The sequence below is a fragment of the Paecilomyces variotii genome, assembly GCF_004022145.1.
Source record: "Paecilomyces variotii strain CBS 101075 chromosome Unknown C8Q69scaffold_3, whole genome shotgun sequence".
NCBI classification, from domain to species: Eukaryota; Fungi; Ascomycota; class Eurotiomycetes; order Eurotiales; family Thermoascaceae; genus Paecilomyces; species Paecilomyces variotii.
In genome coordinates this window covers 832,048-859,553 of record NW_021167142.1, presented here as the reverse complement: position 1 = coordinate 859,553, position 27,506 = coordinate 832,048, and the positions used below count along the sequence as shown (strand labels likewise).

Sequence of the window (27,506 nt, the reverse complement as noted above, 5' to 3'; positions counted from 1 at the left end):
CCATGGTCTCATAAATTATTTATCTCCATATATGTATGCTGACTACTAGTAACTGCTGTTTCCTTCCGGAGTTGGGTCTTGGTTTATTCCACGGGGTAATCTATGGAGGATGGGAACGTCCACCAATAGATGCGGATTTAGCCCGATTGCATCGCAACTGTACTTAACTGGGCGCATCCTCATGCTTATCTCCTCGCTTCCAATTTGCGATTAGATTAGAAGATAGCCGAGTTGGAGTCCGCCGAAACATCGCATGCGGACTGTGATCTGGCGAATATTCCATCTCCTATCCTCTTGAGATGGCCTTGGTGCTGAGCATCGTTACCCATAAATTATAGGGATAAGACTAATCACTTAACGACCGTTCACCCTTCTAAAAACGAGCTTCACCCAGCCGTCGATTTCAAAATGGACGGGGCATCCGCGCAACGCTCACAAAGATCATTTCCAACGTTATATCTTTTTATTTCTTCGATAATTATAATTTTTGCATATGTCAATCCTTTCAGCTGGTCGTTTCTCTCCTTCATCGAGAATGAAATTGACCCTAATGACTACATGGCGCGCACGCGACATATTCTATCGACCACTCCATTGATCGATGGCCATAACGACCTACCGTATTTGATGCGGGAGCAGCTCAGAAACAAGATTTACGGGTCGAGCTTCAGAGATGGACTGCTCAGTCATACCGATATTGCCAAAATGAAGAAGGGCCTGATGGGAGGGCAGTTCTGGAGCGTCTATGTCCCATGTCCCGGAGCAGTGACCGTAACGGAGGCAGCACCAGTTGAGCCTGGAATAGATGATCCAAATGTATGTACGGTTGACGACATTGAATATTCCCTCGAACCTTTTCGGTCTGCAATATACTGGAGCTAAACATCTGTCTATCACAGTGGGCAGTTCGGGATACTCTGGAACAGATCGACGTAACAAAGCGCTTCGTGGCAGAATATTCCGATACATTTCAACTATGCACAACACCTAGCTGTGCTCGATCTGCATTTAATGCTGGAAAGATTGCTAGTATGATTGGTATTGAGGGCGGCCACCAGACGGGAAATTCGCTAGGGGCTATTCGAATAATGTTCGACATGGGAGCTCGTTATATAACTTTGACTCATAATTGCGATAACGCCTTCGGTACGGCCTGGACTACGGTGGATTCAGGGAAGGAGGATAAGGGCCTGACATCATTTGGTCGAGAGTTTGTAAGAGAGCTGAACAGACTAGGGATGATGATCGACCTTGCCCATGTGTCCCACAATACAATGCGAGATGTAATAGCCATAACACGCGCACCCGTCATATTTTCGCACTCTGGGGCATATAGCGTCGAGCCACACCTGAGACATGCACCAGATGACGTTTTGAGAAGCATGAAGGAGAATGGCGGCGTGATCATGGTGCCTTTCGTGACTCGGTTTCTCAACATAGAGCACCCGGAGAATGCTACCGTCGAGGATGTGGTTGATCATATTATGAGAATTGCAGAATTAGCAGGGTGGGATCATGTGGGCATAGGCTCCGATTTTGATGGGACGCCGAATGTTCCGAAAGGATTAGAGGTCTGTTTTGACTGTTCTCTTGCACGGAATCATAAACTGACATGCCACTGAAACTGTTCAATAGGACGCCTCTCAATATCCCAATCTTATCGCGGCTCTTCTAGCGCGCGGTGCAACAGATGCGCAAGCACGTGGGGTGGCTGGTGAAAATATACTTCGTGCGTGGAGGAAGATTGAAGATGTAGCTCAAGGGATCCAAAAAGAGGAAAGGCCAAATGAAGAGGTGTGGGAAGGAAGATCATGGGGCCCTGAAAACATCGACTTGCCGCGCATGTTTGAGCGTTGTCGCGGGTGAGATATGCTTCTCTATGCTAAGATATACAATACCAGTACTATCCGCAGAAAGAGCCTCCTATGAGTGCATAAAGAAAAAGAAATATGCGCGGGCAACAGGACAATGAGTGAAGTTAAAGTCTAAACGGTTATGCGGATAGTCTGCTATCCCATAGTTACACGCGATGGCTTAACTATTTTAGGGGTTGTCTTTAACTAGGTCTTAGGGCCCCTTAACTATCTTCTAGAGGCTCTTTAACTAGATTAGTTATTAAGCTTCTCTGCCTAATTCCAGTGGTCACGTGAAACGAGCCGCAGACCGATTAGGAACGTCCTCAACCGCAGGGGATACATACAATTACAAGCATACATCGGGTAGTTAACGGCATTAAACACCCTTTTCTAGAAGTGGACGTCATCTAGGTAAGTAACCGCGTCTCTGCCTAGCTTGGAAATCTCTCACTAACTACTCCGTACTCCGTACCTAGTAACGTGAAGCCTGAGGGCACAGTCCTTGATCGCCGATCCCACTCTAGCAATCCCCCCGGACTAGCCGCAGCCATTTCCTCCTTTCCCTGCGCCAACCGGTCCAAGCTAAACGAGAACACCTGCCACGCAGGAGAAAACGTCCTTATCATCTTATCTAACACTCACACGACCAGGCTTTTCCTGGACAAACTCGTACTTGGACGGCAGTTATTGCGCACCTTGTTATCTGAACAATCGAGCTTCAGGGCCCGGTTCTCTGCGTCATTGATTTCTCCTTTTCTTTTCTATTGAAACTCCGGCATTTAGAGATCGCGGGTGCGCCTTGACATCTTTTTGCCTTGAGAATGTAAGTCTGCTTCCCACTGCTGAAATCCGCACAATGATGCAAAGATGGCGCGTTTGTATTTGTATGTCTGTTGGGTAACTATTGGAGGAGATCTGCTTGCTGACAGATGTGATCGCTAAGCAGCCCGTGCCTTTTACGATTGACACGTCTCCGGAAAGCTCCTAGGACAGACAGATTGCGGACCTTGCTTAGGCCTGCGCCTCTGGATAGTCGATCGGGGAAGCCACTCGCACAGATTCTTGTGTCTGCCATCATCGGATCATACATCAACCTCCTCCGCACCACAATCTCACAATCAATATGAGCGCTCGCACGAGAAGACAGAAGGCTGCTGCTGCGGCCGAGATCGACGTCTCACCCGGTGGTAATGCTGCATTGATTTCCAACGAGGTGAACGACCCCACCGTTGTAGAAGAGCCCGATGAGAACGTCTTCCTCTTCTACCCGAACGTGATTGGTAAGTGCTGGAAAGAATATGGTCTTTTGTTGACACGCGACCTAACTGTCTACTAGGTTACTCGCGAATCGTTTTAGCCGTAGCTTCACTTTACTACATGCCCCTGCATCCCCGAACCTGCTCCCTTCTATACAGTATATCGTGTCTACTAGACGCGCTGGATGGCGTGGCGGCGCGTCATTTCAACCAGTCCACCACATTCGGCGCGGTCTTGGATATGGTCACGGATCGCTGTACGACCGCCTGTCTGCTCGTCTTCCTGAGCTCCGCTTGGCCGCGATGGGCCATCCTGTTCCAAGGTCTGATTAGCTTGGATCTGGCCAGTCACTACATGCACATGTACGCTACCTTGTCCATGGGCGGCGCAGGTCAAAGCCACAAAAAGGTTGATTCCAGCCGCAGCTGGATTCTTTACCAATATTACCACAGCAGGGTATGTTCGTTGCCTCCGGTGTCCTCCGGGGGGTTTGCTAACACTGTATGTGTATAGACTGTACTGTTCATATGCTGTGCCTTGAACGAGCTCTTCTTCATCGGGCTCTATCTTCTTTCCTTTTCGTCGCCCATCTTATCGCCATCTCTCCTGCAGCCAATTCCTGCTTCTCAGGGCCAGTCTGCTCAGCCAGGAAATCCTGCGCACCCGGTCCCGACCAGCCTGTTCGCGAGTCCTTGGAGTGCTGGGGCTCTGGAGTTGGCCCGTGCCAACAAGATGGACAGCTTCTGGCCGTGGGTGATTACTGGTATCTCGGCACCCGTTATGGCTATTAAGCAATTTATCAACGTGGTACAGTTGGTCAAGGCTAGCAGGTGGCTTGCGGAGGGCGATTTGGCCAACCGGAAAGCTGCTCGCGCCGTCAAGGCGACTTAAGTCTGTCTCCAGACACGGAGCACACAGGTCCTCCAGCCATTGACCCTGCTAAGGATGATGCCATAAGAGTCTGACTTCATGTTCTACTCTTCGCTTTGTGGGAACTTCCACTCACGGCGACTTTCTCCACGCAAAACCGACTATCACATCTCGAGCTCTGGAGTTCGGGTTACAGGCCTTGGTTAAGGGGTTCACCATGGTCGCATTGGTTCTTGCATTCTCTTTTACTCCTTTGTTGTGGGCGTTTGGACAGCGTCTGTGGATTCAGGTGACGGCCCCTTCATCGATGGTCCAAGTAGCGGCGCTTTTTGCCTCTCTTCAGCGGACCAGATTTGTTGCAGTTTCGATCTGGTCTTTTTCTCTGCACTAATGTATGTAATATTTGTCTCTGTGTAGACAGGGCTGGGACGCCGGGATAAGGGCGGCAGGTAGTACATGGTTGGTGGTGGTCAAAATATAGAATTCCCGGTTGTTTCTTGAACATGACGGTAATAATAGAAGAGGCCATCAGCTAGTTAGTTATATTATTATGATCTCCAAGCTCTTTCCACCGCATTAACTAGTTATTCTATGAAACCCCCTGAACTCCGCGGCCAGCCGAGATCAAAGTCAATGGTCAGCAACCTGGAGCTCCGGTGTCGGCGCGCGGGGTCTCAGCGTGCCGACCCCGCCAGCAACTTTCCCGTCAGCAAGAGAGAGACCATCTTATTATTTCACGTCCTTATTCAGTCTGCTTTTCTCCTTGAGTCTTCTTATAAGAAAAGATAGACCAGGTCCTATATTCATCCATAATGCCGTCCTATAACATTGTCGTGTTTGCAGGTGACCACTGTGGTCCTGAGGTATGTCTCTGTCCTCTCCAAGCTTTTATCTGACCCGTGAGTAATCAGCTGTATGTTAATGGCTAACGCATAACTCATAGGTCACTGCGGAGGCTCTGAAGGTGAGATTGCAGTCGAATCATCTCTTACACGGTTTTAATGGGCTATATCTTCCGATGAGTTCACGGAATCGAGCTGTGGTTCGAGAACGAGTTCCTAACTTTCTGCCGTGTGTATTAGGTGCTCCGTACCGTGGAGAAGCACCGCGAGGACATTACCTTCAACTTCCAAGACCACCTTCTCGGTGGAGTAAGTAGCCCCTATCGATGTGGATGTGGACAGGACTCAATTTCTTATGATCTGCGCGTATAGGCTTCAATTGACGCGACCGGTTCTCCGTTGACGGATGAGGCTCTCACCGCTGCGAAGAACGCTGATGCTGTCTTCCTGGGTGCTGTTGGTGGTCCGGTATGTCTTGTCTCTTCTCTAGCTCAGATCTACTTATGAGGACTAGCCCCAGGATCTGGTAACAAAGTAACCAAAAGCTGACGACGTTAGAAATGGGGAACTGGTGCTGTTCGCCCCGAGCAGGGTATCCTTAAGCTGCGCAAGGAGATGGGCACTTTCGGCAACCTGCGACCATGCAACTTCGCTGCTCCCTCTCTCGTCGACATCTCTCCCCTCAAGGCTGACGTCTGCCGCGGCGTCGACTTCAACATCATCCGTGAATTGACCGGTGGTATCTACTTCGGCGACCGGAAAGAAGACAACGGTGACGGTCAGGCTATGGACACTGAACCGTACTCCCGCACTGAGATCGAGCGTATCGTCCGTCTCGCTGCTCACCTGGCCCTGCAGAACGACCCGCCTCTCCCTGTCTGGAGTTTGGACAAGGCTAACGTCCTGGCTACGAGCCGTCTGTGGCGCAAGACTGTGACCGAAATCATGGAGAAGGAGTTCCCTCAGCTGAAGTACGGACACCATCTGATCGACTCCGCGGCCATGCTCATGATCAAGGACCCCCGTAAGCTGAACGGTATCATTGTCACGAGCAACCTGTTTGGAGACATCATCAGTGATGAGGCCAGCGTCATCCCTGGCTCCCTGGGTCTGCTGCCCTCCGCTAGTTTGAGCGGTATCCCTGACGGCAAGAGCAAGGTCAACGGTATCTACGAGCCTATCCACGGTAAGTACCCACAAACGTTACCATATTATAAGCCCTTCAAGATACTAACACGAAATCACAGGCTCTGCCCCAGACATCGCCGGCAAGGGCATTGTCAACCCCGTCGCAGCCATCCTGTCCACCGCTATGCTCCTCCAGTACTCTCTCGGCCGCCAGGCTGAGGCCAAGCTCGTTGAAACAGCTGTGCGCAACGTCCTCGAGTCCGGTGTCCGCACCGGCGACATTGGAGGCAAGGCCACCACTCAGGAAGTCGGTGATGCCGTCGTTGCCGAGTTGGAGAAGCTCCTGAAGTAAAACAAACGAGACTGGAAAGGCTATTCCATACTCCTAACCGATTAAAAAAAGATTAAAGAGATACCATGTGATGATAAAAATGGATCTGCAATAACTAGTAATTACAATGCGTCAAATAGGCCGTGTCGATGGCAGGAGCAAAGATATGCGCTACTTCTAGTTCTGATTTAGAATGTTCTCATTCGAACAGCGCAACCCTGCAGGCTGGGTTGATATTCCGTTGGACTGTGTCGGAGGATCAACTGATGGCTAGGGAGGAATTTCTGCGAGGTGCATATATATATATATATATATGCATGAAACCGTGATACGCCCCTCCAGACAAAGTGTATACTTTCCAATATAAATGACATGAAGGTCACAACGCACTACTACATGCGAAATCCACAATTTTAGATACTCCATTTGACACGGAGAAAAGGAACGTAAATCTGTATAAAACATTGTATAGGAGTACCTGGGTATCGTCATAAAACAAAAGAGAAGTATCAAAACAAAAATATGCAAATAAACCATCCCATAAAAGTCGGCCGTTTAACCGTCCATCCCTGTTTTTTTTCTTTCGCAGATTCGCACCATGCGCCCCCTCAAGCCCCGAAGGATGAAATGCAAATGCTAAAAGGATGCTCATAACCATGTGAAAGTGAAAATAATTCGAAACGCCCATACCCTGCAGAATGGATAAACGTCCTTGATCATGTTGCTTTATCGAATAACCGCCTCTCCCATCCAATCTGGATCTTCCAGAGCCAACCCCTTCCCTCCAACGAGTCCGCGGCTGCTCTCCGGCCTGTCATGATCCGCAGCGTCCTTTCTGCCACGGAGCGACTTGCGCATGCTATGTCTCCTTGAATGAGCACCCGCAGCAGCTGCACTTGCAGCCACACGTCTCCGATCTTCGTCACGCGCGAAAACCTGAAAACCACGAACATGTGTGTCTTTGCCGTTTTGGTGGTTCTCGCAGATTCGGACTTGGAGGACCATAGCTTTGAGGATATTTCCCGACGAGGGGTCATCAGAATCGTCTGACTCTGTAGTGTCGTCGTCGCCGTCGCCTGCTCCTGCGTCTGATCCGTCGCTCAGAATGTCATCCTGGCCTCTGGATCTGCGCAAGTTCTTCCGCCGTCTGCGTTTCTTTGCAACATCACCCCAGCCACCGGTTGATCCTCCGACACCGTCCAATGGAATATCAACCCAGCCGCAGGGTCCCTCGCCCTCCCACGCAGCGAACTCCACTAAGTCATTGCCTCCCATGCCCGCTAGAAATACCATCTTCGTCGGTGTGTAACTTTCATCGAGTTCAAAGTCTAGGTACACTCTGATCTTGACGACGGCAACAAGTTTGAAGAAGTGTAATGTCAACGTGTGTGGTTGTGGGCCGTCTGATTGCCAGAATTGTGAGGGAGACGGATGCCGTAGTGCTGCGACGCCGCAGCCGGGCTTATGTGTTGAAACGGTCCAGGAAGCGAGAGAGGATATTTCGCGAAGATTGGGTGGTAATGGCGAGGGAGACTGGTCTTTTTGTTGCCAGTCAGTCAGTCAGCGGGAGCTTCGTAATGTAGGGCCAGACCGTCGAGTCCCACGACGAGATATTGACCTGCACAGACAGAGAGTTTGCATATTAATACTTACTGCGATCCCGCATCTCCTCATCCTCATCCTCTTCTTGCCCTTCAAAATCCTCGTCTTCCTCACCGATCTCTCGCTCCCCTTCCATGTCACCCTCTCCATCTGGATCGACTTCATGCCCCATCTGTTCGTCTGGATTCATTTCCAACTCCTCATCAACTTCCTCTTCCATTTCCTCCGCCTCTATCCGATCGGTATCCTCCGCCTGACCAGCCTGAAATCGCGCCATAGCTGCAACGCGACGCGGATCCATAGCTGCGGCAGCTTCGTACGGAATCGGTGACTGGCCCAGCTGCGTATGCATCACATCCGCCGCATTTCTGGGAGACGGCGTCTGAAAATCAGATCGTGTCCGAGCCGGTTGTGATCTTCCATCAGGCGGTCGTCGCAGAATGGGATTGCGGGGCATTATTGTCCGGTTATTCTTATTCCTTCCCTGGATTTAACCTTTTTTTGGTTTGACTTGGGCAATCCAATTCCAGATATAATTGAGATCAGAGCATAGCAGAAGATTGGTTGAATGGGTAGTTTCGTGGATATATTGCCCAATGACAAGGAAAAGCTGTTGCTGTAGTAGCTTTACAATCTTATGTTTACTCCGGCATACTTAACTAGCTCTGAGCTCTCACCGCGTTGGAGAGAGTCTGGACCGTCACGTGAGGTATATGTGCCCTACAATCAGTTGATGATATCTCTATGGTAAGGTCTGCTTGATATTTATATAAAGCTCTGCTGCATGATCTTTTGGATCCTAAATAACACTATCGGTCTTTTGAAACAGGGATGAGAGATCCATGCGTTTAGGAGCTATGTACTGTACATACATACATTTAGTATGGTTGCTCAGACAGACCGCCAGACAAACTAAGTACAGTACAATAGTTACCTCGAAGTCTGAGACTTGGATGTAAATGACCGAAATATTATAGTTAAAATGCTTTGTGATTTCTGCTACCTGACTAAGTACCAACAATCACTCCAGGGTTCTCTACAGGCTTATCTACTCTCCCCTGGCAACTCTCGATACCATTGGACTAGATACCCACGCATATACTCCTTCGGCTTCTTTATCCATCATTGAAAATATATTGCGTGTTATAAAGGCCTCTATCTCACCTGTCTACCTTGGTGAACTTCTGCATCTCGCTTCTGCCAGCTTCCACAACTCAACGCCTAGGAGAAATAGAAGCGCATGAATAAATACAATTCCCGATTTGTGTATGGTAATGACGTGTCTTAAGACGACGTAGTTGGTCGCAGTGATGTATAGGACAGATGGAGAAGACAGTTATGAAGGACTAGAAAAGGAACTGGTTTCTCCATACGTCGTATGTAAATTGACTTGGGGATAGAAACATGTGTATTTCAAGAACTTCGCTGTCTTGATTGGGTCCGACAAGGTCGAGTGTTTTCTTCCCGGAAAGTAAAAGCATGAGGACGGGGCAATAGAAGGACGAAAAAGGCGATATTGAGCCTCAATCTCCCGGATTGTATGAGAGAACGACATTATGTCCCTTGGTAGATGAGCATGGGATGCTCGTTAAGGACATCAATGGTTTCAAAAGGACATCCTGCGGGGATCGTTCTCACAGCGAACTGAAACGAAATGACGCCGCCACAGCTGCTGTTTAGAAGGGTAAATAAAGAACTTACGTCTTAGCATAATTCCAAGCTTATTAACGGGTATCGTATTCTCAAGTGTCCTTGTAAAGCGGACAGCCGATGTCACAGCCGATGTCTTTCCTGGAAACTATAGGAAATAAGCCTCGACGCCTTGCTCGTATGCTATGGTACATTGAAGGCTGTCTAAAAAATTATGTAAAAAAGGCATAACGATGATACATGAAAAGCAAAAGACCTCTTGTTCCTTTTTTCTTTCATAGCCTTCATTATCGAGCCGTCGATCGATATTTTTGCCAAATCTAGATTTTGTCAAAGATAGAAAGAGAAGAGTTCGTCTAGATATTAACGTATCCCAGTTTCTCCCCGACTTTCACGCGCTGCCCCTGCTGGATGGTCCACGTCCATCCTCCCTCCCGTTCATCTGTCCAGCCAGCATCGAAGCTCTTTCGCGCGCCGATCGGTGCTTCAAAAACGAGGACGATGGTGCTACCCAGCTGGAAACCGCCCATCTCCTCGCCCCGCTTCAAAGGATGGCCGCCCAGGATCTTGCTGGCGTTCCTGTAGGTTGCTTCCGCGAAGCCAGAGTACCTCTCTCCACGCTCTGCAGCGACGGCAGCGGCACGATCAGCAGCCGTATCGGTCGTGAGACTGTTGGTCCGCAGCTCAGAGTCGAAGTTAATCTTGATCGAGCCAACATTTGTGGCACCGACAGGGGTATAGCTGAAGAAACCCCAGCGCCAGCGACCGAGGAGCACGACGCGCTCATTCAAAGTAAAGAGTCCTGGAAGCGTGCGTTGAAGGTATGGTGAGACGGAATAGAGTTCCCCTGCGAAGTGACGACGCCTTTCCACAACCCAGGAAACGGGTGAGTGGAAGCGATGGTAATCACCGGGGGCGAGATAAATCACGACGTAGTGAAGAGCGGTATCTGATGCGGGCTTCGGAGAGTACCATGGAGTACCATCACCCAGATCAAGCTGCTTTTTGACCTCCACTCCCGTACTCTCTTTCGATGTCGTCGAAGCATCGAGGGATGGCTCCTTTTTGCCTTCCGCTTTCTTGTCGCCCGACAGCAGAGTGGGCAACGTGTAGGATATACCGTTCATCCGCGCAAATTCTTCATCAGCTGCCACATTTGTAGGGTCTGGCTCCTGGTTATCGAGTTTCGCGTCCGAGTCGACTGCAGAGGGAGTTGTGTCTCCCAACAAAGCCTCCAAACGATACGTCATGCCCTTGACCTGCTCAACCTCACCTCTTTCGATCAAGCCGAACTGTAGCACCCGGCCATCTGAAGGTGATACGATAGCGCGAGGATCATTGTCAATAGGTCGCACACCTGGCTTTAGTGTGCGATAGAAGAAGGCAGCGAGATTTGGGTAGGCGTGTAGATCTGACTCCGCTACCTCGTCGAGATTGACTCCAAAGATCCAGGAGTATAATTTGAAGCCCGGAACGCGTAGAGGATATGGTATCTCTAGCTCATTAAACTGGCCCCAGAGACGTGACAAAGCTTTGAGCGGCAAAGTTGACATGATTTGAACCTGCCATGGCCCGCTTGGGCGGATCCTTTTGCGATGAGGTATCACTCTATTTTCCTCGTCCTCGAGATCTTGGATTGCTTGCCTGTCGCTTTCGGCTCGTTTCATCTTGTAGAATTGGAAAAGGCCCAGAAAGACCACGCCCAGTGCGATTGGAATGGGGCGCCATTCTATCTTGGTGTTCCCCCAAGCGGTTCTCAATCTAGAGCTAAACGACTCTTTACCACCGGGTTGGCCACCCTCCTTGCGGTCATCTTTCTGGTTTTCCTGCTGGGTGTTATTTCGGGCCCTGGATGAAGAGAGTTGTCTGCGGTTGAACGTGTACTGCGAGCTCCTCAGCACCACTGTTGCCGCCAGACCCCGACGGGATACAGCATGCCTGTAGAACAGGGCAGAATGGGTGGAGAGGCGCAAGGCCATGATGCCACTCTACTCCATCCGCTCCTACTTCAGTGTATTGTCTCAATTAGCCGCTGTACAGAGGGCAGATTACCGTGAATCTCTGGACAAGTTGTTTGGAGAATCTGAGAATCTTGGATCTTTTTGGCCGCACGCGCAGTGAAGTCACCGCTCACCGCCCGGCAGATCAACCCGTGATCGGAGGCCCGGAACATTGTTGATCCGCGTGAGAGAGCGCGACATCAATGGAAGCTGCATCTCTTCTCTTGGTGATACAAGCAAAATGATTGCTGACAGACGCTGATGGCGTCTTGACACATCTAGAAGGGCGGTACTGGAGAGTGTTTGCTGCGGTGCAGTGCTTGTCATACAAGTGGTGGGGTTGGCCAGCTCTCGATGCCCATTGCCTCCGAGAGGCCACCGTCACTCTTAACCACCACATAACTACCTATCTATCTATTGCGCTGTCCTCCGGAGTGCACTGCAGGTCTTCAAGTATATCCTGGGGTGTCGATCTTTTTAATACCACCAGTTACCTACGGTGCAATCTCATTTAGCTTTGAACTGCCGATTCTCCGGAGTGCGGTTAACTTGCCTCTTCGGCCGCATAACTATGAGTTGTTGAATCGCTAACCGCCATCTCCAGCAACCTAATCTGCTGTGATAACCCATCAAATAATGGCGTCTGAGGGAGCCCCTCTTGAGGGCTCTACTTCCGTGGAGCCCTTGCAGCCTGCACGGACGATTGCGCTGCAAGTATTGTCGCCTTCGCTGAACCCGCCAAATCGCATCACGTTCGAGAGCCTTCCCCTGACCATCACCGTCGCGGATCTCAAGTCCCGCATCGCAGAGCGCATACCGGATAGACCTAGCGCTGACAAGCAGAGGCTTATATATCGAGGCAAGCCTCTTTCCGATGATCATGCTGTTTTGCAAGATATACTAGAATCGTCTGAGGTGAGTCCATTTTCCTGCGGTCTCTGCATTGCATCGAACTGTGAACTGATTATTTCGAGTCAAGGCTGCAATTCATTCAATACATCTTGTCCTTCCCCCGACCGATATTAGTTCTGCGACTGCGACTCTTCCCACCGGCCCTAGTTCCACGGTACCAGAACCATATAGCGCCTCAAGTCATGCCAATCCTTTGCAGTCCCCCACAGCTTATACGTCTCAAGCTCAGGCGCAACAAGCCCAAGATATTCGATTCCGAGGACCCTTTTCCCCTCCATCTCCACAACAGGAGTCAGATATAGAAGTGGCCCTAAGACGGAACATTGAGGCCCTGCGCCGACAGATCGAATTGCAGGAGCAAAGTAGGTGGCAACCACGACAGCAGAATCCCCATGTAGCTACTGCTACAGGACGCTCTTACCAGTTCGCCAACCCGCTTACTACTCAACCATTCCATCCGCCACCACAATATCCGAATCTCTTGCATCGACCGGCCCCAGCCGCAGGAGCAACCACAACACAGTCCTATGGGGTAAACACCCGGTCCCCACAAGGAACTGCCAATCCATCTCTTTCAGCAGCGAACGAAGTCCAATCACCACAAGCCAATGGAGCAATGCAAACAAGGCTTCAGAGGTTGCAGCAACAAGTTACGTACATGGAAAGCCAGCTGGGTTTAGGGCTGGCGCCGCCCGTTGACCTGATAGCTAGGACCAGGACCGAGTTGTATGGCCTGCTAGATGATCAGTTCCGGAATCCTGTCGCTCCCAGAGATGGCCATATTGAAGCATTGCTTGCCCGCGTGTTGAACATATACATGCGCGCCGATCGTATTCGAGTTTCGCAGTCAAGGAGCAATGATGTGAATATATCAACAACCCAGAACACGGGCCAGGCTCCGCTTTATCTGCTTTCATCACCCGCAGGTCATCATTCATTGGTAGCTTCTCCTGCCGGAGCAGCCACAATAGAGTCTTGGCTAGCTGCGCGCCGTGTGTCTCAAACGTCCAGGTCAGGACCATCGGCTGTGCAGGGACAGGCCCGAGGTCGAAGGCCACAGAGAAATCCGGGCGCAGTCATGATGGAGAACGCTGTTCGACATGCTCTACTGAATCAACAACGTGCACAGCAAAACCGACAGGCCGCTCTCGCTCGAAATGCCAGGCGTGCATGGCTGTTCATCCGGTTATACTTCTTTTGCTACCTCTTTAGCGAGTCGGGTACCTGGTCGCGCATCATCTTTGTCACCCTTGCTGTTCTGATCTCTATTCTTTCGGAGACGAGCCTTCCGCAACAATTCCAGCAAGCCGTGGTCGCCCCAGTTCAAAGACATCTAGAAGGCCTAGTTCACGTTGGAGGTGATGCGCAGATCCAACCCATTGTACCCCCACGCCAGGATGGCGACAATGCGCCAGTGCAGAGTCAAGGCATACAGACAGAAGGCGCGCATGATGTTACTGCCGCAGGGGCAGAACCTGGAATAATCCCACCTGGAGTGCCGCCGGTTGGGATGCAACAGCGATTAAGGAGGGTAGAGAGGTATTTAGCTCTGTTCTTCGCGAGCTTGGTTCCAGGCGTTGGAGAGAGACAGGTTGAGGCGAGCAATGCAGCCCAAGCTCAGGCTGCATTGAATGCGGTACGAGCGCGGGAAGAGGAGCAGAGGCGTCTCGAGAATGCCGAGGCTGATGGGACCGGTGGTGATCCCCAGCCAGAAAACCAACAGCATCCTCCTGAGTTGGAGGCAAACGATGCAAGCGATGAACGTACAAGGATACCCGTCAATGAAGGTGACGAAGTGCACTGAGGCATTAGCGTCTGTACTGCTTTAAACTTTCACAAAACCCATGTTGGGATGTCTCTTTTTCTCTTCCTTCGACATATTCACTTCGAGGACTCTTTATCACGATGCGGCGTTGCTGGGCAGGAAGACAATTCCTCTGTATAGGACCTGATTATAGCATGTCTGACTCGTTACTGAACATGAAAGCTGATAGTAATCCTATCATATTAATGCGGACATGCTCAATAGTAAAAGGTTTCTCGCCATTAATGCGCCCCAAAGATAAACAACGCTGTCTTTCGCAGAAGCCTTGTTTCGATTCTACTTTTTACCAATATCTGTATTTCCTGACTTCAGGTCTGCTTTACTCACAAACAGCCAACACACCGTAATAAAGAACTTCAAACCCATTGTCCTTCCTTGACCAGCTCCTGAAATAGCGCCTAAACTCAGAAAGCATCATAATCGATGTTCTACCAGTGTCTGTAGTTCTAATCGACGAAATCTGTCTCCTACGTGAAAGCGCTGTGTCACCAAGGTACAGCACTGATTTATTCCATCTGACAAGCCATTCAGGTATCTGTGATCGTTTCGCAATCCTCTACGTTCTGAAGTCGGATTGAATAGATATAAATAATCGTAGCAGAACAGTCAGAAGATCATCGAAAATGGTAATGCTAGATACAAGAGACCCAAAAGAGTATTAGACTCAATCAATACTTGCGTTCTGACCGTAGAAGCTCCATGAACCTATCATAGCTTTGTGGATGGTGGCGGCGCCGCGTATTGGTTACTTAAGGTAGGTGGTTCAGTCGGTGGTGCCATTGGGCCGGTGTCAAACGATTCATCGCCGTTGAAGTGCCTGCGTAGATTGTTAAAATAGTCTGCTTATACATGCGAGGGGTTTATATGACAAGATGAACATCAGGAAAGAGACGAGAAAATAGAAAGGGGGGTATACTGACCAGCCTCTCTCTGCACCATTGCTTAGAAAACTGCAGTCGCCATTCGAGACACAGTCCCATCCGCCACCAACTCCTCGTCCTCCTCTCCAGTCAGGGACTTTGACTTCGGGTCGTGTTATTTTAGTCCCCGGCGCAAGACGTTCATTTTGCTGCGAGATATCGGAAGGACTTTGTTGCCTCCTTACGAAAGTACTCAAGCAAGAAGTGAATACGTTGAAATCCTCCTCATTGGGATCCTCTGGCATGTTTCCAGTCAAAGCCCGTCCCATTGCAATAAGTGGTGCAGCATGAGAGCATATTAAGATAGCTTTGCTGGACCGCGCCTCAGGCGGTTGATTTGCTTCGAGGGTATTGATCTCATTGTCAAGATCAGAGATTATAGCTGCCAATGTGGTTGCGACGCGATCATGCAATTGAGTAATCGTCTCCCCTTTTCCTGAGGGGATGACGGTTGCGGTGTAATGCTCGTCTGGGTTAGGATGCATGATAGTCGGGAAATGAGAACGAAGAGCCAAGGGTGAGGCAGGGGATGGATGGTCGAAGAATGTACTTGCTCCGAACCATTCTCTGGATATTATTAGCTGTTAGAATGATTGATCGGGGCCTTTTCATGCATATCCAGACGGCGGTCTTTTAGTGACTTCGGAGCGTAGTAATGAGATCGAAGAAAAAGGAGTATACTCACCCTAAACCATTCTCGATTCTGACATCCAAGTCCACATCATTCTCACCACCTTGGTTCTTATAATACTCTTTCAAAGCCTGCACACCAGGTTGTATTGTCTGCAAGCACCTATAGAAAGGGCTGCAGTAGACCCGACATGGCTTTGGCTCGAATTGCGGACTCACCAAATGTGCAGCAAGTTCGCGGGATTGTTGTACACCGTGAGAAGTCAAGGTTGGATCTGCCGGATTTCCAGTTGGAGTCGGAAATTGTGCATGGTATGTTCCTGTCTTCAAGTCTATGGTCCAGTTGAGGCGGTGCTGTATGAATGCGGGGAATGCGAATCAGTTATCAGGATTTGGGGCCGTTATGGAGGGAACATCACGTACACCGTGACGGGTCAAGTAGATCCTTTCTAAGGGCATATTAATACCTCATTGACCAATCGGTCATCCGCTGCAAAAAATGTACAAAGAACTACTTAATGAAAGAGATATCGAAAGCAACTGCGAGCAGATGGATGCATCGGCCGGCAGAATCTACGAGCGGTGAGTCGGTTTACAATACTCGGTCCGCCTTCGGCAGAAAATTCTACTTTCGGAATGAAGCGATTTGCACGAGATGCATTTGACATTTGACTAGGTCGTATGAACGAGTAAATGACTCTTCAAGCTTTCCAGGAGATGCTCAAAACATTTCGCCACGCGCCGTCATACAAGCCTTGTAACCCGCTCTCATGTCATGACCACACGCATTCCCGGTACAGAAAAAAAAAGCACTTTTTTGGGGATATCTAGTAGAAGAAGCCGAGGATCTTGCCAGCAACGTGCTTGCGACGAGCCTCCTCGTGGTCCATGATACCGGCGGAGGTAGTCAGGACGATGAAACCGAACTGACGAGAGGGGAGCAGCTGGACAACCCACTTCTCGAGGTCACGGAGCTGAACGTTGTAACGGGGGTTGATGACACCGGTCTTGTTCAGGCTGTGAATTCGTCAGAAATAGCTCAATGGCAAAATCCTTGCAGAAACTTACCGGCCGTTAAGCTGGATGACGATCTTGCCGGAGCGGTGGTCGTCAACCTCCTCGAACTCGCCAATGTAGCCTGAAGGATATGAAAGTTAGAAATGTGGCGACGAATTAAAATCTGCCCGGAATAGATTAAGATCCAGGAAGCTTGTAAGATCTTCGCCAGAAGATATCAATATATCGGGAACTTAAAGGGCGGACGTCGTGGTGTGGGTTAAGATCGAAATCGCCGCCTAGTTATCATCCCGAATGTGGTCTAATATCTGGCGAAGATCAAACAGCTTCTTGGATCCTCTTCTATGCCGGAACAGTGTTTGTTCAAAGTGGTGCTAGCATACCGTGCTTCTGCATGACGCGGAGGAACTTGACTAGAAAATTGTTAGTATCAAATCTCTCTTCTCATCGTGGCGGTCAGGGGAGCTTACCAATGACCTTGGAAGAAGGACGGATCATGACCTGGCGACGGCCAGCCTTCTCGGCGTTGTTGATGGCGTTGAGCGCATCGTTGAGGACGGAAGTGCGGACCATTTTGGCGGTGTTGGAATGAGATTCTCAAATCGAATCGGGAAATGAGGTATCTAAAAATTCACTGCCCGATACCCACCATTGGAAATGATGGGCAAGGACGAAAGGAGTCAGCCATCAGTAGCCTTCGAGCCGAAAAGAGTGCCCTTCATGGAAGGGTTCTTTAGCCCGTGCCGCGAGGAGAGAAGCGTATCATCTCGACCGGCGATCGGTAGCGTGCCTTCGTCGAGGAACATCGTAACACGATCGATTCAAACGGTCGCGATGATTGCTCCTCTCAGGCTAGCTGAGGGGCTGCAGGTAGAAGGGAGGATGTGACGAATACATACCTCGAGGGATGCTGTGGTGAGAGGCGGGAAACAGCTGCTTGTCGTGGTGAAGAAAAGAAGGACCGGGATGCGTTAGGCTTTGGTGTTGAGCTCGAGCCTGGTGCGCCCGGTTAGGGTTTCGCCTGCGCAACCCTTATCGACATCACGTGATAAAAACAGATTTGGATGTCCCCAGATCCTTAAGAGTAAGATGCTGGAAAGAATAATTGGACAGCCATCCTTTCAACGAAATAAAACGGACTTTAATAACATGGCAAGGATATTTGAAATAGAAGGAACAGTTCAGATTAAGACATGATTATCTTGGTTCATTCTGCCACTGGCTTTACTACCATATACATACATGAGTTCAGGACACAGTGAATCTTGAAGCGCTATAGTAACATAATGCACAGGTCGACCTGTTCGCCCGTCCAGTTGCAGGGAAAGGTGCAATCGAAAAGAGAACAACTAAAAGAAATATTACAGTAATTTTGAGTATCCGGGGAAGAAGGCAATGCATGAAACAGAATCGCAGACACCGATTCTGATGTCCGCTAGAAGTAAGACCCGTGCCGGAAAAGAATAGAAGGAAGGCAATTCAGAACCTCGTCAACGTTCACTCCGGTTTTCGTCCGACCATCAAGTACATAGGAGTGAACAGCTTCTTTTCACCACCAGCGACCAGGCAGTCACCCGCCAAGGCCAGACTGTCAGCCGTCTTCTGAGACCCCTTGGGGAAGAGCCCAATCTTTTCCATAGCACCAACGAAGCGATGGGCAATACCACGTCCCCACCAGGTCATACGGGCGATGGTAAGGACATCCCACGGCGAGGTCAAATGCTTCCACGAGCCGGCAAGGGGGTAGTACCACGGGATTTCATCAGGGCGTTCTGCGAGGTCCTCAGCGTGGATAAGCTCGAATCCTGCAGCCTTGAAAGCGGCGAGACCTTCAGAGACCGTGACCATATTTGAGATACCGTCACCCTGCTCGATCCCTAGTCGAATCTTGCGGTGTTCGGGGTTGTTGTTATCGTACTCGTCAGTCATAAGCCATTCGTAGACACCAAACACACCACCAGGCTTCAGGACACGGAAGATCTGGCTGTAGACGCCCTCCAGGCTGGGCGCATGCACGGTAGCCTCGATCGCATAGACAGCATCGAAGGTGTTGTCGGGGAAGGACATCTGCATGAAGTCGCCCTTCTTGAAGCTCAACTTGTCGGAGAGGCCTTCGCGGGCAGCGTAGTTCGTAGCTCGCTGAATCTGGTAGTCGTTGTTGTTCAGACCGACAACATTGACACCGGAGAACTTGACCATCTCACGAGCAGGACCGCCAACACCACAGCCAACATCCAGCACCTTCATGTTTTCCTTCAGACCCATCTGAAGAGCCAGATAGTGCTCGTGACGAGCGATAGCCTGGAGGAATGGCTCGCCACGGTTGAATCGACAGAAATGGAATGAGCTTCCCCATCCATACTCGTAGAAATCCGTAGCAAGATTGTAATAGCTATGATCATATTAGTATCCAAGGTATCCTTCTCAAAGGCCAAACGGCAAGCAACAGGATATACGTACTGTCTCGTCAACGTGGCGTATTCAGCTCGTCGCGCCTATTCCCGCAGCAAAGCATCAGCATTGTTATGGCTAACCACGAAGGTTCAACACTTCTCTTTCGACTTACCTCTCTGATCTCTTCAGTCTCTTCCTCCGCGGACTTGTTGTCCCAGTGCTTAAAGTACTCATCAACAGCAGCCTTCTGCGCTTTAGAATCCTTGCTGCGCATGGCTGCGAGACCTCCACGGCTCTCAGCAGACTTGCCATGCATCGCGCGGTTGAACTCAGCATCGCGCTGGTGGTTCTCCTCTTCCAACTTTGCTGGGGCCATTGTGAAGGAGATGGCGAGAGATTAAGGGGCTCGCGATGTGAAAAGAAATAAATTATAACAGACTAGTGTCTCTTGAACAAAAGGCAATCAAGCAACTACCAGACCTCTCTGCAAGGAGTATCTGGGTCAATTGAAGTGCGCTGAATGAAAAGAAAAGGCCACGAACCGTTGGAAATAACAGAGTAGGCGGCAGGCTTAATATGAGCGAGCGCTGGGGGAGACCGCAGCGTGAGAAAGGAGAGCGTCGAGCGGTCTTAGCGCAGCCAATCAAGCCAGAGCGACGCGCCCGCTGCAGGAACAAAGAGAATCCGGTCCGCGAAGCTGCATGGAGTTGTGGGGGCGCAAGCTGAGCCAGGAGTCCTCGGAGTCCGGCCGGGGAAGACTGTATTGTTGTTATAGCCAAGTACTCTATCTATCTCCTGTCTCCCATCTTATGATAAGCCAACATTATTATTGTGTGCCAGGTAGATCCGCGGCTCACTAGTCTTACCGCTGACAATAGGCCGCAACCCAATGGTACTGCTGTGAGACAAACGCATATTGACTTGGACGGACCCGGGGTACTCGGTCTCCGTGTCGGTACTGTGACTACTGTCAGATCACGACCTGGCAACCATGGAGTTTTGGTTGACGGCCATCATTTTGCGAATAATTCAGCAGCAAGGTTATGGGTAGGCGCGAATCAGTGGGAAAATAGATCATGTGAATATTTGCGAAGCAGATAATCACCTGCATGCAAATGAAGATAAGGAATAATCACTCATAATACTCGTCTCATTTGCTCTTCGAATTTACTTGTACGGTAAGTAACTTAGCGAATGGGTGATCTCGTAGTTATACACTAGCCACCTGTATTATGTCAGCAGCACCGCCACAGAAAGAGCGATATCGATAATCGACTTGCGCTACTTCATGAGCGTCAGAATCAGTGGCGACGACTATCCAACGACGCTGGATCTCCTCCACGAAGTGGAGACACATCTTCGATATAGTCGCATCATAACTCGGACAATCAAATAACATGCCTCCACAGATTAAGCAGGATCTCAATCGGTCAGGTTGGGAAAGTACTGACTTCCCTTCCGTCTGCGAGAGCTGCCTTCCAGACAATCCTTATGTGCAGATGCTCAAGGAAGACTATGGCGCGGAATGCAAGATTGTAAGTTGCTTTATCCCTCACATTTGTGCCCTACGGAGCTGGAGCTAACATATTGTAGTGCACGCGGCCGTTTACAATCTTTCGCTGGAAAGCCGATCGCACTGCGCGCACGAAACGTACCAACATCTGCTTGACATGTGCCCGCTTAAAAAACTGCTGCCAATGCTGCATGCTGGATTTGTCCTTCGGGCTGCCCATTGTTGTGCGCGATGCAGCGCTGAAAATGGTTGCACCGGGACCACAGAGCAGTATTAACCGCGAATACTACGCGCAGGAGCACGAAAAGGAGATCGAGGAGGGCCGCGGAGCTGTTGAGGCATATGAAAAGACAGATGAGAAAGCTCGAGAGCTGCTCAAGCGACTGGCGAACAGCGAGCCCTACTATAAGAAGCAACGGCGACTGGAGGGGACTGATGAAGGTGAACCGTCCGAGTCGGGTCAGAAGCGAATTGGATATGGAAATGCCCCTGCGTATGGAAACGGCCCTGGGCCTATAAGGACAAGCGAAAGCAGAAGAGGCGGTAGTCTTCCCGGTCGGGGTGGACGGGCTGCTCGCGGCGGACGACCATTCCCCGGTACAGCTCAGCTGCCTCCTGGCCCCGAGGACTACATGCCACCTGCGGATCCCAAGATTACTTCTCTCTTTGTGACGGGAGTTGAAGATGATCTCCCTGAGCACCTTATTCGAGAGTTCTTCACTCAGTTTGGCCAGATTAGGTCTTTGATCTGCTCGCACCGTTCACACTGCGCATTTGTGAACTATGCGGACCGCGCCAGCGCAGAAGCTGCTGCTCAGCACTGTAAAGGAAAAGCTGTCATTCAAGGTTGTCCTCTGCGAGTGCGCTGGGGCAAGCCTCGACCACTTGACAATATGGACCGAGAAGAGCGGATGAAGTATGCCAGAGAAGGGCGCCAGACGGCTGCAGCTACGAAGATTGCCGGTGCTGCTGCTGCCAAAGCCATCGCTTCCGCTACTCAAGCAGCTGTGCAAGAGCCCGAACAGCCTTCCTACGCAGTTGCTCCGCCTCCGGGAAGCAGTGAGGTGCAATACGCCAGTATGGCCGGTGAATAAACATTATTATGACCATATTTCCTTGTTTTTCTTTTCTCTCAAGAGACATGTTTGACCGATGCTGGGGACAAAATGTACTTGATGGCTTTGGCGTTCCTTTTTTGTTACTTTAATGACACACTCTGAACCAATATCCTTGACATGGGGAAGTCGAGAAGAAAAGATTGGGGTATATTTATTATGATACAGCCGCAAATACCGATCTAATAGTCACATTCAAACGATCTTGATCCCCTTGAAACGCGTAGGCTCTGTAGCCATATAACACATGTGATTCGATCACCAAGAAGCCCTGCCTGGTACATCCTCGGCGCGCTGGTCGCAATGTCCTTGATGCTTTCTGATTTGATTCATCCCGTCTTTCCGAGAATAACTCGTCACTTCTCTATATATCGTACAGCATATAAACAAACACATCCTCTTGAACCATTACTACGACGAGCAGCACTTCTCAACCTTCACATTCTTTCCGCTAGGAGACTTGACGGAATCATTGTCGCCGCGCTCAATGTCATCGTGGATGCGGAGTTCTGGACAAGCGCAACTAGTCAGTTATCGTCTTTCTCTAGCTGAACGGGATAAGTATAGAAAAATAAGAGGGAACCTACGCCACTGAGCATCTTCCTTTTCGGCGTCCCTCACTCCCTGGACGATGTTATGTCTGAGAATGTTCGCAGTTTCTATTGCGTGTTGGATGTGCATGGGTGTGTCAACACCTGTGCGGCGGTGTTCATCAAAACGTCGTCGAGCCTCTGCGCGGGCAGCGTAGAGCATGTGATAGTCATCTGAGTCGTGGTAGAACAAGTCAGTATTTCTATAGATCAACGAGGGGTCGCAAGTCAGAATGAATGGAGACGAACCTTGGAATGCAATGCGGGTGGCACGGAGGAGTTGCCGGTAGGCGCTGAGAGGGGATACAGTCATGATTGCTAACAGGAACTGAACCGGAGTTGGATAGCTCCCTTTCTTGATATGTTAATGGAAGAATCAGCGACAGGGGCCCCTTTTGATGGTGGCGTTCGAGCGCGGAGTACAATGTAGACAGTTCAGTTATGTCGAAGGTTGCTTATGAAGTCTTCGCGTTGAGCTGTAGGATAGTCGCCGGAATGCGGTCTAAACAAGTGAGAGGTGGTAGCGGCCCTTTTAAGGCGTATATTATGAAGGAGAGAAAGACAATGCTTCTTCTTTTGGCCTCTTGATGTTCTGTCAAGACTGCCAGTTTTATCGATCGAAAGCTCCAGACTCCGATTACATCCCGAAACTTGCCGGCATTGATTGGACGGAGACGCGGGCGGAATATATCGGCAGAAAAATAAATTTTGCGCCGCGGGCGGTCGAGGCAGCGGACCGCACAGGATGCTCCGCCCTCTCTTTTGCCTCAATATCAATCGTTTCCTCTGAATACATCGACTGAGAACCGGATCATTTCTGGTCTCTGCAATTCAAAATGGCCACTATTCAGACGGTCAATCTCCCTCTCCCCGCTCTGCCTGCGGGCTGGAGCGCCGACAAGGACTTCAAGGCCGTCGGCACCCTCTCCAGCGCTGTCCAGCGTAACGTTGAGCCCGTGGGACCGCACTTCCTCGCTCATGCTAGACGGGTACGTTCCTCTCTATAGTCTCATACTGTTGTCTATATACATATGCAGAAAACGCCCCAGAAAATTGTCGCAAAATCGTTGTATAGGAACATCTGCTAACAACCCTCCAGAAGCGCCACAACCGTACCTTCTCCGAAGATGAGCGCATCACCGCTCAGGAGAACGTTAAGAAGGTCGAGGACGCTGAGGATGATGAGATTTCGGAGCCCGAAGATCCCCTCATGCTCTCCAGAGATGCTAAGGACTGGAAGGTACGTTGAAACTGCGAGTGTATGCACAGCTATGATATCTGACAACTTCTAGGGTCAAGATCACTACGCTGTCCTCGGTCTCAGCAAGTACCGCTGGCGTGCGACTCCCGAGCAGATCAAGCGTGCCCACCGCAAGAAGGTCCTCCGTCACCACCCCGACAAGAAGACCGCCGCCGGTGCCACCGATGAGAACGACAGTTTCTTCAAGTGCATCCAGAAGGCAACTGAGATTTTGCTCGACCCCATCAAGCGCAGGCAGTTCGACTCCGTCGATGAGGCTGCTGATGTTGACCCTCCTACCAAGAAGGAGGTGGCAAAGGGCAACTTCTACAAGCTGTGGGGACCCGTTTTCGAATCTGAGGCTCGTTTCTCTAAGAAGCAGCCCGTCCCTCTGCTAGGAGACGAGAATAGCACCAAAGAAGAAGTCGAAGAGTTCTACAACTTCTGGTACAACTTCGACAGCTGGCGCTCCTTCGAGTACCAGGACGAGGATGTCCCCGATGACAACGAGAGCCGTGACCAGAAGCGTCACATTGAAAAGAAGAACGCCAATGCTCGCCGCAAGAAGAAGACTGAGGACTCTGCTCGCCTGCGTCATCTCGTCGACGACTGCCTGGCCATGGATGAGCGTATCAAGAAGTTCCGCCAGCAGGAGCGTGCCGGAAAGGACAAGCGTCGTCTCGAGAAGGAGGCTGAAGCTAAGCGTCTCGCCGAGGAGAAGGAGCGCGCCCGTCTTGAGGAGGAGCGCAAGAAGAAGGAGGCCGAGGAGGCTGCCAAGGTCGAGCGTGAGGCCAACAAGAAGGCCAAGGAGGCTGCTAAGAACGCTGCCAAGAAGAACAAGCGTGTGCTCAAGGGTAGTGTCAAGGATGTCAACTACTTCGCCGAGTCCGGTGAACCATCTGCTGCTCAGATCGATGGTGTCCTGACCGATGTCGAGCTCATCCAGAGCAAGATTGACAACGAGCAGCTCGCTGCTTTGGCTGCCCGCTTGACCAGCGCTGGCAAGGACGCCGCCGCTGTCAAGGCTGCCTATGCCGATGAGGCTAAGAGACTGGTTGCCGAAGGCAAGTTGAAGGATGGAGAAGTCAAGATCCTTGTTTAGACCTGCCTGTCTATGGCGCCTCGTTATGATTTAAAAGCATGACTACATAGATATGTTTTGCCTGATATGTGTTTTATGAGACATTTGGTTAAGAAAGAATACTGAGCCAATCCATTCTGCATACGTAGTGAAGTCTAAACTATTACCTCCATTCTCTCTTCTAGCAGTGCTTATTTTGTTGCTCGACTGCCGCATGGGTATTATTTTGTAATGACTACTATAGTCTTTTGACGTGGCCTTGAAGCCCACCCCAATACTGCTTACTACAAACGTTGAGACCATACCTTAAAATATAGATCCCACTAAATAGCCATGAGTACATACTTAACGTTTCATCGGCACCGCTCAACATGGAGATAACCGGCCAGGAAAACAGTATCGAATTGTATAATATACAAAACCACAGAAAGATAAGAAAAGCAAAAACACCAATGGCTATCCAGAAAGAAACGGATCAAATATATTACAGATAGTAGTTCCAGTGCAAAACAAATAAGAACGATTAATAGTCATATGGGTCGGAGGCGAACCTGGCTCAACTGAGCAAGGAGAAGAAGAAGGAGGGTAAGTGAAAAGGGAATATTCAACAAACACAGTCGTTGTAGAAGGAGTATTGTTACATCGTAAATTTGATAGATCCGGGTAATGTTCATGGTCCTGAATGTTCTGGTTGATTTCTTCTTGGAAGAGCTTTTTACGCTTCGTTGCCGTCTGCCTCGTGCGTGGCTTCGATGCCATCATCTCCGTTTGCAGTTTTGGAAGTTCCGTTCTCACTGTTTGTGCCGTTCTCAACGGCTTTGCCTTTGCCTTTATCCTTAGTGGGCTTCTTGTCCAGCTTGGGCTTTTCGCTGTCCTTCTCCGGCTCGCCAGTGATGAGTTTGTTGTGGTAGTTTTTGCCAGAGCTGGGGTTGTCGAGGAGGATACGTCTAGCGGCTTCGTTGCCCACGACGGGGAGTCGCTTGACGCCCTGGACTCCTTCAGGCAGGAGCTTGGGGTCTAATAGACCAATCTGGACGAGCACACTGGCCTGATCCCAGTAAATGTGCTCAGAGTAGAGTTTACCAGCCTTAAAGCCAACGATGCTGACCATAATGATCTCGACTCGCTTGTTGGTTGGTGGCACTCCAGGGAGCATCCAGGGCATCTCTTGAGTGTGTTCAAACGTGGTATAGAGCTCATCAACAATCCTGTCAGCTCCGATCGTGCGAGAAATTAGCCTCAGTCGCATAGACGGTGGCTTGTTTTGCAGAAAGTGGTTCTCGTAGAAGTGTCGCAGGTGCTGGGCACCATTGCCACCCGTCAAAGTGGGAGCGAACGTGACGGAGGGCTTCTTGTGAGTTACGAACGTCTCCATAGCTTCGTTCGCTTTAGATGAGAAGTAGACATCTGGAAACTCTATTAGCAATGGGGTACACAGATTGCAGCCGATGTATTAGTGACTTACACTCCTGGTTGTCATCCCATATTTTCTCCAAATCAGGGTACTTTCTGAAAGCCTTCCGAAGAACATCAAGTGTTCGAGTGAATGCGACCTCCGCAGAGACTCGATCGTATTCCTCCAGGTCGTGCTCCGCGAATCCTGGCTGGGAATATTCGTATGTGTACGTTGGGTACGCGATGTTGAGACGCTCGCCTGTGCCAACGCCAGGGTAGATGCGCCTCGTGCTCCTCCGACGCTTACCCTGGAGCCCAAGAGCCTGAGGAGTCGTTGTCACATCTACGCTGTCGCCAGCTAGATGGACAAGGACCCGCAGTCCGTGTGGGAAACGCGTACGAGTGTCGGGGATATTCGTCGGGTAATAAGCAATTAAGGCTGCCAGTTTGCTGCAGGAGGTAGGCTTTCGATAGTGGTCCAGACAAGCAGATGCAGCATCACCGTATGCTATACATTTTAACGTCAATAAACTTTTATCCATAGTAACTGATAATGAAGATTGAAGCAAGCATACCAATAACAGCGTATTGCTCTCCAACACCTAGACCTTCCTTTACCCCGTTCAGCCTGCTTATGTACTCCTTCCCTCCATTCCCATAAGCCACATAGACAACATCAAACCCTTCATGCTGCCAATCGCGCAGCGTCTGCGTATCGAAATCTTCCGTTTCCGCAGTGATGCAAATCCGCGCTGGGCCTGCGTTGTCTAGGTTGAAGCTATTCGAGATGAACCCGGTACCCGGGGCATTGATGCTAATGCTAGCCATTTTTCGTCGAATTCGAGCAATTTCTTCGTTGGGGGTGAACTATGAAGTCGAAGTAGATCTATACCGGATCGATGAAGTTTATTTTCCCAGCATTGACACGCGGGACCGATACGGGAAATCTTGTTCACCAAACGGTGGCCGGAAATAGATATCAATATGGTTCATTCTCAGGAAAAGAGAAAAAGTAGACAATAACTCCATGGCGTTAGTATTAAAAGCGTTGTCTGTAATGGCCTGTACGTCAGTTGTGCTGGGTATAGAGGGCGATGACGTCGGGGCTTTCATCATGTTGCGGAGATCAACCAGGCGATCGAGATATGACAGGCCACTAAACTTAGCAATCACCACGAGAAATTCCTCCGATGGCGCAACACAACAGGTTCTATCCAAACCGACTTCGTGAGAGAGACGGAATGCCGGTCTCTGGGAAGTCCATCGATCCTTGGTTGCACTCCTCTCTTGAATGGTCTGCCTTTCTGGGGCCTACCACGAGCCATGGAAACAAGATGG

At 50.1% G+C, this 27,506-nt stretch overlaps 13 protein-coding genes across 13 annotated transcripts; 6 read left to right on the top strand and 7 right to left on the bottom strand.

Annotated features, from left to right (window-relative positions):
* The first annotated feature begins 215 nt into the window (after positions 1 to 215).
* On the top strand, positions 216 to 2,098 carry C8Q69DRAFT_461257 (putative dipeptidase). The gene is made up of 3 exons (XM_028630235.1): positions 216 to 816; positions 900 to 1,571; positions 1,636 to 2,098. Exons 1-3 carry the CDS (start codon positions 409 to 411, stop codon positions 1,864 to 1,866), a joined length of 1,311 nt encoding a protein of 436 aa, XP_028486450.1. The 5' UTR covers positions 216 to 408; the 3' UTR covers positions 1,867 to 2,098.
* Positions 2,099 to 2,669: 571 nt separating this feature from the next.
* On the top strand, positions 2,670 to 4,144 carry C8Q69DRAFT_205388 (CDP-diacylglycerol-inositol 3-phosphatidyltransferase PIS). Its single transcript, XM_028626130.1, has 4 exons — positions 2,670 to 2,679; positions 2,803 to 3,136; positions 3,193 to 3,569; positions 3,627 to 4,144. The coding sequence occupies exons 2-4, from the start codon at positions 2,980 to 2,982 to the stop codon at positions 4,002 to 4,004; spliced, it is 912 nt and encodes a 303-aa protein (XP_028486449.1). The 5' UTR covers positions 2,670 to 2,679; positions 2,803 to 2,979; the 3' UTR covers positions 4,005 to 4,144.
* A 413-nt stretch (positions 4,145 to 4,557) lies between these two features.
* C8Q69DRAFT_415356 (beta-isopropylmalate dehydrogenase A) lies at positions 4,558 to 6,601 on the top strand. Its single transcript, XM_028628345.1, has 6 exons — positions 4,558 to 4,846; positions 4,927 to 4,947; positions 5,066 to 5,134; positions 5,198 to 5,293; positions 5,384 to 6,011; positions 6,073 to 6,601. The coding sequence occupies exons 1-6, from the start codon at positions 4,796 to 4,798 to the stop codon at positions 6,303 to 6,305; spliced, it is 1,098 nt and encodes a 365-aa protein (XP_028486448.1). The 5' UTR covers positions 4,558 to 4,795; the 3' UTR covers positions 6,306 to 6,601.
* Positions 6,602 to 6,915: 314 nt separating this feature from the next.
* On the bottom strand, positions 6,916 to 8,444 carry C8Q69DRAFT_205347 (anaphase promoting complex subunit 10). Its single transcript, XM_028626129.1, has 2 exons — positions 7,938 to 8,444; positions 6,916 to 7,822 (listed from the first exon to the last, which is right to left on the bottom strand). The coding sequence occupies exons 1-2, from the start codon at positions 8,341 to 8,343 to the stop codon at positions 7,011 to 7,013; spliced, it is 1,218 nt and encodes a 405-aa protein (XP_028486447.1). The 5' UTR covers positions 8,344 to 8,444; the 3' UTR covers positions 6,916 to 7,010.
* Positions 8,445 to 9,565: 1,121 nt separating this feature from the next.
* On the bottom strand, positions 9,566 to 11,639 carry C8Q69DRAFT_461246 (phosphatidylserine decarboxylase). Its single transcript, XM_028630234.1, has one exon. The coding sequence runs from the start codon at positions 11,513 to 11,515 to the stop codon at positions 9,893 to 9,895; it is 1,623 nt and encodes a 540-aa protein (XP_028486446.1). The 5' UTR covers positions 11,516 to 11,639; the 3' UTR covers positions 9,566 to 9,892.
* Positions 11,640 to 12,054: 415 nt separating this feature from the next.
* C8Q69DRAFT_205266 (hypothetical protein) lies at positions 12,055 to 14,677 on the top strand. The gene is made up of 2 exons (XM_028626128.1): positions 12,055 to 12,451; positions 12,516 to 14,677. Exons 1-2 carry the CDS (start codon positions 12,173 to 12,175, stop codon positions 14,250 to 14,252), a joined length of 2,016 nt encoding a protein of 671 aa, XP_028486445.1. The 5' UTR covers positions 12,055 to 12,172; the 3' UTR covers positions 14,253 to 14,677.
* C8Q69DRAFT_205249 (phosphoglycerate mutase family protein) lies at positions 14,617 to 16,371 on the bottom strand. The gene is made up of 4 exons (XM_028626127.1): positions 16,247 to 16,371; positions 15,879 to 16,177; positions 15,194 to 15,760; positions 14,617 to 15,090 (listed from the first exon to the last, which is right to left on the bottom strand). Exons 1-4 carry the CDS (start codon positions 16,280 to 16,282, stop codon positions 14,982 to 14,984), a joined length of 1,011 nt encoding a protein of 336 aa, XP_028486444.1. The 5' UTR covers positions 16,283 to 16,371; the 3' UTR covers positions 14,617 to 14,981.
* Positions 16,372 to 16,468: 97 nt separating this feature from the next.
* On the bottom strand, positions 16,469 to 17,881 carry C8Q69DRAFT_461242 (putative 40S ribosomal protein S22). The gene is made up of 4 exons (XM_028630233.1): positions 17,311 to 17,881; positions 17,224 to 17,253; positions 16,892 to 16,961; positions 16,469 to 16,840 (listed from the first exon to the last, which is right to left on the bottom strand). Exons 1-4 carry the CDS (start codon positions 17,411 to 17,413, stop codon positions 16,651 to 16,653), a joined length of 393 nt encoding a protein of 130 aa, XP_028486443.1. The 5' UTR covers positions 17,414 to 17,881; the 3' UTR covers positions 16,469 to 16,650.
* A 94-nt stretch (positions 17,882 to 17,975) lies between these two features.
* On the bottom strand, positions 17,976 to 19,991 carry C8Q69DRAFT_205199 (putative sterol 24-c-methyltransferase). Its single transcript, XM_028626126.1, has 3 exons — positions 19,407 to 19,991; positions 19,301 to 19,335; positions 17,976 to 19,232 (listed from the first exon to the last, which is right to left on the bottom strand). The coding sequence occupies exons 1-3, from the start codon at positions 19,608 to 19,610 to the stop codon at positions 18,338 to 18,340; spliced, it is 1,134 nt and encodes a 377-aa protein (XP_028486442.1). The 5' UTR covers positions 19,611 to 19,991; the 3' UTR covers positions 17,976 to 18,337.
* Positions 19,992 to 20,481: 490 nt separating this feature from the next.
* On the top strand, positions 20,482 to 22,057 carry C8Q69DRAFT_461237 (putative pre-RNA splicing factor Slt11; the record flags this gene model as incomplete). The annotated part of the gene is made up of 2 exons (XM_028630232.1): positions 20,482 to 20,769; positions 20,828 to 22,057. Coding segments are annotated over exons 1-2 (1,148 nt in total), but the record flags the coding sequence as incomplete, so codon positions are not given.
* On the bottom strand, positions 22,058 to 23,069 carry C8Q69DRAFT_461235 (mitochondrial zinc maintenance protein 1, mitochondrial). Its single transcript, XM_028630231.1, has 3 exons — positions 22,702 to 23,069; positions 22,450 to 22,626; positions 22,058 to 22,371 (listed from the first exon to the last, which is right to left on the bottom strand). The coding sequence occupies exons 1-3, from the start codon at positions 22,763 to 22,765 to the stop codon at positions 22,274 to 22,276; spliced, it is 339 nt and encodes a 112-aa protein (XP_028486440.1). The 5' UTR covers positions 22,766 to 23,069; the 3' UTR covers positions 22,058 to 22,273.
* A 131-nt stretch (positions 23,070 to 23,200) lies between these two features.
* Positions 23,201 to 24,923, top strand: C8Q69DRAFT_461234 (DnaJ domain-containing protein). The gene is made up of 3 exons (XM_028630230.1): positions 23,201 to 23,441; positions 23,552 to 23,692; positions 23,745 to 24,923. Exons 1-3 carry the CDS (start codon positions 23,289 to 23,291, stop codon positions 24,792 to 24,794), a joined length of 1,344 nt encoding a protein of 447 aa, XP_028486439.1. The 5' UTR covers positions 23,201 to 23,288; the 3' UTR covers positions 24,795 to 24,923.
* A 206-nt stretch (positions 24,924 to 25,129) lies between these two features.
* On the bottom strand, positions 25,130 to 27,166 carry C8Q69DRAFT_205186 (hypothetical protein). Its single transcript, XM_028626125.1, has 3 exons — positions 26,744 to 27,166; positions 26,239 to 26,676; positions 25,130 to 26,180 (listed from the first exon to the last, which is right to left on the bottom strand). Exons 1-3 carry the CDS (start codon positions 26,994 to 26,996, stop codon positions 25,489 to 25,491), a joined length of 1,383 nt encoding a protein of 460 aa, XP_028486438.1. The 5' UTR covers positions 26,997 to 27,166; the 3' UTR covers positions 25,130 to 25,488.
* Between the last annotated feature and the right edge of the window lie 340 nt (positions 27,167 to 27,506).

Excerpts from the sequence above, each read along its gene's own strand:
- C8Q69DRAFT_205266 (XM_028626128.1), top strand. The coding sequence starts at position 12,173 with ATGGCGTCTGAGGGAGCCCCTCTTGAGGGCTCTACTTCCGTGGAGCCC. Across the intron at positions 12,452-12,515 it reads ATATACTAGAATCGTCTGAG|GCTGCAATTCATTCAATACA; the intron begins GTGAGTCCATTT and ends TTTCGAGTCAAG.
- C8Q69DRAFT_205199 (XM_028626126.1), bottom strand. The coding sequence starts at position 19,610 with ATGGCCCCAGCAAAGTTGGAAGAGGAGAACCACCAGCGCGATGCTGAG. Across the intron at positions 19,336-19,406 it reads AGACTGAAGAGATCAGAGAG|GCGCGACGAGCTGAATACGC; the intron begins GTAAGTCGAAAG and ends CTGCGGGAATAG. Across the intron at positions 19,233-19,300 it reads TACGCCACGTTGACGAGACA|CTATTACAATCTTGCTACGG; the intron begins GTACGTATATCC and ends ATATGATCATAG.
- C8Q69DRAFT_461234 (XM_028630230.1), top strand. The coding sequence starts at position 23,289 with ATGGCCACTATTCAGACGGTCAATCTCCCTCTCCCCGCTCTGCCTGCG. Across the intron at positions 23,442-23,551 it reads TCCTCGCTCATGCTAGACGG|AAGCGCCACAACCGTACCTT; the intron begins GTACGTTCCTCT and ends ACAACCCTCCAG. Across the intron at positions 23,693-23,744 it reads GAGATGCTAAGGACTGGAAG|GGTCAAGATCACTACGCTGT; the intron begins GTACGTTGAAAC and ends GACAACTTCTAG.
- C8Q69DRAFT_461242 (XM_028630233.1), bottom strand. The coding sequence starts at position 17,413 with ATGGTCCGCACTTCCGTCCTCAACGATGCGCTCAACGCCATCAACAAC. Across the intron at positions 17,254-17,310 it reads TCCTTCTTCCAAGGTCATTG|TCAAGTTCCTCCGCGTCATG; the intron begins GTAAGCTCCCCT and ends ACAATTTTCTAG. Across the intron at positions 16,841-16,891 it reads GTCATCCAGCTTAACGGCCG|CCTGAACAAGACCGGTGTCA; the intron begins GTAAGTTTCTGC and ends ACGAATTCACAG.
- C8Q69DRAFT_461257 (XM_028630235.1), top strand. The coding sequence starts at position 409 with ATGGACGGGGCATCCGCGCAACGCTCACAAAGATCATTTCCAACGTTA. Across the intron at positions 817-899 it reads CTGGAATAGATGATCCAAAT|TGGGCAGTTCGGGATACTCT; the intron begins GTATGTACGGTT and ends TGTCTATCACAG. Across the intron at positions 1,572-1,635 it reads ATGTTCCGAAAGGATTAGAG|GACGCCTCTCAATATCCCAA; the intron begins GTCTGTTTTGAC and ends ACTGTTCAATAG.
- C8Q69DRAFT_205347 (XM_028626129.1), bottom strand. The coding sequence starts at position 8,343 with ATGCCCCGCAATCCCATTCTGCGACGACCGCCTGATGGAAGATCACAA. Across the intron at positions 7,823-7,937 it reads TGAGGAGATGCGGGATCGCA|ACCAGTCTCCCTCGCCATTA; the intron begins GTAAGTATTAAT and ends GGCAACAAAAAG.
- C8Q69DRAFT_461235 (XM_028630231.1), bottom strand. The coding sequence starts at position 22,765 with ATGACTGTATCCCCTCTCAGCGCCTACCGGCAACTCCTCCGTGCCACC. Across the intron at positions 22,627-22,701 it reads CACCCGCATTGCATTCCAAG|ATGACTATCACATGCTCTAC; the intron begins GTTCGTCTCCAT and ends ACCACGACTCAG. Across the intron at positions 22,372-22,449 it reads AAAGGAAGATGCTCAGTGGC|AACTCCGCATCCACGATGAC; the intron begins GTAGGTTCCCTC and ends GCGCTTGTCCAG.
- C8Q69DRAFT_205186 (XM_028626125.1), bottom strand. The coding sequence starts at position 26,996 with ATGGCTAGCATTAGCATCAATGCCCCGGGTACCGGGTTCATCTCGAAT. Across the intron at positions 26,677-26,743 it reads AGAGCAATACGCTGTTATTG|CATACGGTGATGCTGCATCT; the intron begins GTATGCTTGCTT and ends TAAAATGTATAG. Across the intron at positions 26,181-26,238 it reads ATGGGATGACAACCAGGAGT|ATGTCTACTTCTCATCTAAA; the intron begins GTAAGTCACTAA and ends TAGAGTTTCCAG.
- C8Q69DRAFT_205388 (XM_028626130.1), top strand. The coding sequence starts at position 2,980 with ATGAGCGCTCGCACGAGAAGACAGAAGGCTGCTGCTGCGGCCGAGATC. Across the intron at positions 3,137-3,192 it reads CTTCTACCCGAACGTGATTG|GTTACTCGCGAATCGTTTTA; the intron begins GTAAGTGCTGGA and ends ACTGTCTACTAG. Across the intron at positions 3,570-3,626 it reads ACCAATATTACCACAGCAGG|ACTGTACTGTTCATATGCTG; the intron begins GTATGTTCGTTG and ends GTATGTGTATAG.
- C8Q69DRAFT_461246 (XM_028630234.1), bottom strand. The coding sequence starts at position 11,515 with ATGGCCTTGCGCCTCTCCACCCATTCTGCCCTGTTCTACAGGCATGCT.
- C8Q69DRAFT_205249 (XM_028626127.1), bottom strand. The coding sequence starts at position 16,282 with ATGCCCTTAGAAAGGATCTACTTGACCCGTCACGGT. Across the intron at positions 15,761-15,878 it reads AGAATCGAGAATGGTTTAGG|AGAATGGTTCGGAGCAAGTA; the intron begins GTGAGTATACTC and ends AATAATATCCAG. Across the intron at positions 15,091-15,193 it reads AATGGTGCAGAGAGAGGCTG|GCACTTCAACGGCGATGAAT; the intron begins GTCAGTATACCC and ends CAATCTACGCAG.
- C8Q69DRAFT_415356 (XM_028628345.1), top strand. The coding sequence starts at position 4,796 with ATGCCGTCCTATAACATTGTCGTGTTTGCAGGTGACCACTGTGGTCCT. Across the intron at positions 5,135-5,197 it reads AAGACCACCTTCTCGGTGGA|GCTTCAATTGACGCGACCGG; the intron begins GTAAGTAGCCCC and ends CTGCGCGTATAG. Across the intron at positions 6,012-6,072 it reads TATCTACGAGCCTATCCACG|GCTCTGCCCCAGACATCGCC; the intron begins GTAAGTACCCAC and ends ACGAAATCACAG.